The 7,381-nt window shown below is 34.0% G+C and overlaps 1 protein-coding gene across 1 annotated transcript; it reads right to left on the bottom strand.

Annotated features, from left to right (window-relative positions):
• Positions 1-476: 476 nt before the first annotated feature.
• LOC114734441 (putative receptor-like protein kinase At4g00960) lies at positions 477-4,423 on the bottom strand. The gene is made up of 7 exons (XM_028922072.1): positions 3,570-4,423; positions 2,648-2,773; positions 2,076-2,194; positions 1,640-1,850; positions 1,234-1,471; positions 988-1,138; positions 477-893 (listed from the first exon to the last, which is right to left on the bottom strand). The coding sequence occupies exons 1-7, from the start codon at positions 4,369-4,371 to the stop codon at positions 561-563; spliced, it is 1,980 nt and encodes a 659-aa protein (XP_028777905.1). The 5' UTR covers positions 4,372-4,423; the 3' UTR covers positions 477-560.
• Positions 4,424-7,381: the final 2,958 nt, after the last annotated feature.

Raw genomic sequence — 7,381 nt, 5'->3', positions numbered from 1 at the left:
GGTGACGAGTTGTTTTAAAGCGACGGCCCTAGCTTGCTTAGCTTAGACTTACCTGGAAATGAAGTCCCTATAAGGTTTATGTGAGCCTAACACGAAGTGGCACCCACTGGTGGAGAATTGTATTAAGATTAACATGGATGGAGCCTATAGTGCTGCTATGACTAAAGCGGCTTGTGAAGGGATATGTCGCGATCATACGGGGAAACTAGTGCGGGGCTTCATGGTTCATTTAGAGCCTTGTAGCAGTATCTCCATACAGAGCTTTGACCCCTTTTTTTGGGAAAAAAATATCAATGAAAGTCTTCGTTGGGTCCCTCTAACCAATAAAACTTTTGAACAGAAAATTTTCATCAATTTTTTTATTAGTTGTCACTACAATATTTTGTACAATAATCTTGCTTTAAGTGGCGTACTCAAGATTTCCACATGCATTTTGAAACCATTTACAACTAATTTATCTCCTAATAACACAAAGCTTTAAAAAGCTAGGTGTATATTTATGAGTAGTATAACAAATTTCTCAAGTCCCTTGGCCCCTACATATGCTTGAAAATGATGATCTAGCGAGGAAATTGCTCTGTAAAAGTAAGTTCATTTCTCGATTCTTCAACAGATTGATCTCCAAATGATGACGATGGAATAATCTTAATACTTGGCATGCTTGTCCAATTATAAAAGAATGGTTCTGAAGGAACTGGGATGGTACAGGAGGAGCTACTTAGCAACGTAACAATGGAAGCCATTGATGGCCTATGAGCTGCGTTTTCTTGAAGACACAGTAAACATATTTGGATGCATCTCATCATTACACTTCTTGAAGAGCCTTCTTCTTCAATCAATAATGTTGGATCTGCAATATTTGACAATATTCCTTTACTCCAACTTTTCCAAGCCTGTAAGAATACTTTGTTTAGTTGCAGAACCTAAAAAACAATGAAGAATGATTTTTCAAAGCTGATTCAAGTACTGATAAAGGGAAATACTTACAGCAGTTCCTATATGCTCTATGTTCTCCCCAATGTGGAATTCACCATTCTTTTGACCACTTATAATTTCTAAAACCAATACTCCGAAACTAAAAACATCTGACTTTGTTGAAAAGATTCCATGTTTTACATATTCTGGTGCCATGTATCCACTACATGTGCGTATGAAAAGATGATTAGTATTTAAACTTAATTAATCTAATAATAGCTCTAGCAATAGTATATAATCTAGAATATATAAACTTACTAAGTCCCAACAATTGTACTTGTGTTGCTTTGAGTTTGATCGACTGCAAATAACCTTGCCATACCAAAATCTGAGATCTTAGCATTCATGTCTTCATCTAAAAGTATGTTGTTTGGCTTTAAATCACGGTGAATGATCCGTACTCGAGAATCTTGATGGAGATAAAGAAGACCTCGAGAAATGCCTTCTATAATTTTGACACGCTTTTGCCAATTTAAACATGCTCTCTTGATTGGATCTGCATGAAGTCATGGACAACACATTCCATGATTTAAAGTAATAATCTATTGAAGTTTAACATGATACTAATATTTTAGAAATTTAACCTCTCCAAATATATATCGTTTATTATGATCTAGAAATTAAAACAAAGGAAGACATGGAAGATTAACATTAGCTAACATACCAAAAATAAAGTAATCAAGGCTTTTGTTAGGAAGGAACTCATAAACAAGAAGCCTTTCTTCTTTCTTGAGACAAAAACCAACTAGCTTGACTAAATTCCGATGTTGTAGCCTGGCCATTAGCACCACTTCATTCTTAAACTCCACATCACCTTGGCCAGAATTCCTGCTCAACCTTTTTACAGCAATCTCTTGTCCATTATACAACCTACCCTGGAATTATATATCAAAAGAAAAAAGCGCACACACAAAACTAGACCATTGAGTTTGAGTGACGCAATGCATGGGAGGAACCTAAATTTATTGTTATTTCTTATAAAACAATTTAGTCATATACTCCTTTGGCTCTAAATATAAAACCTATTTTATAGTATAATTTACATTATAAAATAGGTCTTATATTTAATATCGAAATGGTATCTTCAACTAGTATCTTACCAAGTAAACGGCTCCAAATCCACCTTGTCCAAGCTTATTTGCATCAGCAAAATCATTTGTTGCCATTCTGATGGTTTCAAAGTCCATTTGCAATGAGTCGGCTGCATCCTTAGCTTCAGCTATATAAGCATGGATGGTAGTATAGTACAGGGAGTTATGATCTATTATTAATAACTATATATCAACTACATATGAAAATAAGTTCCTCTAATAACTAATTTGAAAAATGAATAATAATTTTTCGACCTTGAAATTGGACAATAATTATCATTCAATCTTAAAAGTCAATATAAAAAAATAAATTATCTATTTTGAATTATTTCTGCAGGATATACATACATGTTTATTTACTTTCAAAGTATATATTTTAATCTAAATTTAAATTTTTGACAAAAATAGCATTAATAAAAAAAATTGGTGATTTGACTTCTCAATAAAATATAAATAATTAATCTATATAATTTAATCAAATTTTTGGCAACCGTGTATTTAGTTAAGACGATGCACACTTGTATAGAAACATTTTCATATGTTCCATGTTATAATATTATAAACATAAGACGTTGACTTACTTTCCATTTTATTGGGTGTCCTCATTGGTTTTAAATATATTACAACGATGAAGATGAGTAAGGTGAGTCCTGCGGTGAAGGCAACAACCACGGCAATAACAATCCTTGATGACTTGTTTCTCTTTCCTGCACAAAGCAAAATTTGCACGTATATTTTTGACAAGTTGATCCTGATAAGTTAAATTCAATAAATTTTCCAAAAGGAAATAAAAGAAAAAAAGAAATAGCCTTGATATATGCCTTTTAAAAGGGTTAAGATATTTTGAAATGCAAGTCCCCGTGAATTATAAGGGTAACAACCGTGAATTATGACGGGTAACAAACGCCACTGCACAGGCATATTCTCATTCTCGTTGGAAACCTGTTTGAGATACTATTTAGTATTAGTTGTGAACTTTTTTTAAAATGGGAATTCTAATATTGATTCACTATATTATAAGAGATTAACCTTGTCTGCTAAACTCAACCCTCTTTAATTAATTGAGACAAAATTCTTCTGATACACTTTTTCTTGTTCATAATATAAGAAGTCTTCTAGAAGAAAATTTTAATCCAAAATATAAGATGTTGACAAAGTAATTAATAATAGTTTTTCACTTTTACCTCTTATTACATAGAGGGGAGAGTTTTAAATGCAAGAGAAAGAGGGGAGAATTTTCCAATCACTTTCTTTAATAAAGATAAAATAAATAACTTTTATCAATTTAAAACATATTTAAAGACTTTCCTAACTTTTTTGTTTTGTGAGAAAACGTAACCAACTTTTTATATTATAGACTGGAGGGAGTATATACAGCCCAAAATTATTTCTCCACAACTAATCCAAACACAGATCCTAGGCAGTAATTTTCAGTTTTAGAATTATATTTTCTTGATCTAGTTTAATTTTTTTAAAAAAAAAGCCCTGATCATATAAATTTACCTTGTTTGGAGGCAAGATGAGGCAACGGTGATTGCACAAATGATTGTGTATTATTGTATGCAGAAGCGTCAAAGAAGCTATCGGGTCCAAATCTAATGTAGCAACTGGGTCGGACCACCCGACCACCTCTCTTTCCGTCGCAACATTTAGAAATATCAGAGATTGCCCCACTCAGGCAAATGTCACAATCCTTGTTCGACAAGTTGGGCGTGCACTGTGCAAGACCGTACATGGTTTGATTGCCCGGACAACTAGCATTCGCCACCGCAAACTTCCGGAGCGAGTCTCCGGAAGCAGCTCTTTCTCTCAGATAACTCATCATCTGCATCAGCACATTCTTGAACTCGTCTTTCTCCAAAGCGTCGGAGCTGTCTGACGAATTGTAACCCGGCGATGTTTCCATCACACCAAATATCGATCGATTTGAGTATCGTAGAAAGCAGATGTCGTACCACCCGATCGCTTCCCTCGCATTAGGTGAACATACTTGGAGAATAATCACCCTCGAATCTTGGATGCAACTGCGGCAATCTTGTACAGTAATGTCTCCTCGGCATAGTCCGATGACATAAACTTTGTTAGCGTTGTTGCCGGAGGAGAAGTTGTAGAAACCATAGTCGATTTGTGTGTTGAAAGACATGTTTAGTAAAAGGTTTCTGAGGTTGGATCGGAAGGAACTATTGCTGTTAGCGGGGCCTTCACCACAGACATACTTTAAGAAGTCTTGCTGGGCGATAGTGCCATGATGAGAAATTAGGCTTGTTAGGTAAAGGAGAAAGAAGAGAAAGGAAATCCGAGGCATGGTTATTGTACGCGTTTTCTTTGTGCGTAGTAAAGGTAGGTTTGAGAATTGTCTAACTGAGGTCTTTAATCTTTTCTTTTCTTTGTATTTAGGTTAGAAGATGGTACCAAGTGTAATTTGGAAATTGAGAGTGACAATGCCCAAACTTTACTTAGAACGACTTGTAGTCATCTCTTGAGTCTAGATTTTTCAGGGTAAATAATTTATCACACAGCGTTACGAGAAAGAGATATGAAAATGAAGACTCCCCCACTAAATTAGAAATAGTAGGCTATAGTGATTTTTCTGGACGTTTAAATTCTTGTTGAAACAAAGATGGCATTGATTTATTTTTTTAAAAAAAAACCTTTAGTCACAATCATGAATAGCCCTATACTCACCCTGCTACATTACCCAATTTGCTAGCCTTGTAGCTGTGTGTATATATATATCCTCTTTCCTCCTCTTTCATTGGATTAATATTTTAATAGTTTAGATTTTAATTTTTTATAAACCATTTATAAAAAAATTTAAAAACATTTAGTGCATTGAAAAACCATTAGAATTAAATTTTAATATAGTTTTTAATTTATTATTTATTTATTTTTATAATTTATTTTTTATATTTTAATAATAGTTTTAACAAAATTAAATGTGAACTGTTAAAATATTAAGTCAATGAAAGAGAAGGGAAGAAGATGAGAAGAAAATAGGAGAGGTTCGAACCGTCCAGGCCATGGAGAAAAATCATTTAATTGCCTCTCTCCTACATAAAACCACGGCGTTTGGGCGTTGAGGACTCTGTCCTATAGGGAGCCGTAGCGACAGAAGATTTTTGGGAAGTCTTGTTGGTCTTGGTGCCGTGATAAGAAATTAGGGTGAGGAAAAATAAAGTAAAACAAAGGAACTAGGCTTAGCCATGGTGATTGTTAAGGTCAAGGTACTAAAAACAAAATCGATTAATAAACTGATGAAGACAGTAATTTAAATTATGATGATTTACCAGAATTAGACCAATCATAATTAAAATAATATTCATATCAAGAACATTAATCCATAAGTATATAGAATATCCGTGTATAAATTATGCATGATCCAACAAATGCCATTTCAAGCCTAATAAAAGACATAAAATCTAAGCTGATCGATCTATCCAAAATTTGGGTAGGTTGGTCAAAAAAACTAGTTTATTAGTTCACTAGTCAGACTAAGCAACCTGGGTTAATATGATGATGATTGTGCGTATTTTCTATGCACCTACTGAAGCGATAGTTAATCATACTCTGAAAACCATTAATCTTATTATTTCAATTGATATGTAAACTTAATTTTGCTTATGATTTGTTTTGCCATGTCTCGTGTGTATTGCTTATTGTTCTCTTCTTCTTCTTCTTCTTTTTTTTTTTTTTTGCCTTTAATCTAGTACAGTTGACTGTCCTTGCTTCGTTTCTTTGAATGATATTTTCCTTTCCATTAAAAAAAAAAACGGGCAGTGGGATATGATGTTTGAGAATTGTCATTTAGCAAAATGATGACTTGTTGGACAGAAGTAAACTAAAGTGTGGTTAGGGATAATGATAAAGTTCCAAACTTAATTAATGCGACTTTTACTAGTCATTTTGAGTTTAGATTCCTTTCGGGTAATTAAATAATTCGTTACTTCCACATTAGTCTATAAGAATAAAAGGATAGGAAAAAATAGATGCCTCACTGAGAAATACGGCACAATATGATGTTTACGCACTTTTAAAGTCTTCTTCACTATTGAAAGAGACGCACAAAGATAGTGCTTCTTGGCCAACCTTTGCATATAGGGGAAACGAAAATCTCATAGAAAAGAAGTCACCAATTATTAATCAATGGGATGACTAAGTCCCAATTACCTACTTGGATGGACTTGTCACTTTTCACTGAGCTTTGACTTATTGCGAAGGTTGTATGTGGTCTTGTTTTCGCCGTACAGAGACCGTGTCTGTCCAAAATTTGATCAGACTCACTAGTCAGACTGGGCAACTTGGGTTAGGTTTTAAGATGATGATGATTTCTATGCACCTACTGACGGAATAGTTAATCATACTCTGAAAACCATTAATCTTATTATTTCAATTGATATGTAAACTTAATTTTGCTTATGATTTGTTTTGCTATGTCTCGTGTGTATTGCTTACTGTTCTTTTTTTTTTTTCGGCCTTTAATCTTGTACCGTTGACTGTCCTTGCTTCGTTTCTTTGAATGATATTTTCCTTTCCATTCAAAAAAACGGGTACTGGGATATGATGTTGAGGATTGTCATTTAGCAAAATGATGACTTGTTGGTCAGAAGTAAACTAAAGTGCGGGTGGGGATAATGACAAAGTTCCAAACTTAATTAATGCGACTTTTACTAGTCATTTTGAGTTTAGATTCCTTTAGGGTAATTAAATAATTCGTTACTTCCACATTAGTCTATAAGAATAAAAGGGTAGGAAAAAATAGATGCCTAACTGTTAGAAATACGGCACAATATGATGTTTACGCACTTTTAAAGTCTTCTTCACTATTGAAAGAGAGACGCAAAGATAGCAAGCACTGGGGGTAATTAATAAATTCAATAGCCTTGCGTTTTTTCAGCCTCTTCTTCACTACAATTGAAAGAGACGCACAAAGAGAGTGCGTGGTGGCTGGCCTTTGTATATAAGGGAAACGAAAAACTCATAGTACAATTTTTTTTTTGTGTCATTATACAACATAAGATTAAAACTCAATCAATAATTCGTGATTAGGTTTAGTGACTTGACATTTGAGTCTTCTCGTACAGACTATACAGTTCCCGATTGGGTGGTTTAATTATTAATTAATGGGCGGAAGAAAAGAGGTCACCAATTATTAATTAATGGGATGACTAAGTCCAAATTACCTAATTGGATGGACTTGTCACTTTTCACTGAGCCTTGACTTATTGCAAAGGTTGTGTGGGGTCTTGTTTTCGCCGTACAGAGACCATGTCTCTGTGGCTTAATACAGAAAGGGTGCCGCTAGAATTCTTTTTCAT

This window comes from Neltuma alba, unplaced genomic scaffold, assembly GCF_004799145.2.
Source record: "Neltuma alba isolate B1F8T4 unplaced genomic scaffold, ASM479914v2 tig00013101_pilon, whole genome shotgun sequence".
NCBI lineage: Eukaryota > Viridiplantae > Streptophyta > Magnoliopsida > Fabales > Fabaceae > Neltuma > Neltuma alba.
Note: the sequence above shows the minus strand (reverse complement) of the source record. Positions and strands in the feature narration are given on the sequence as shown.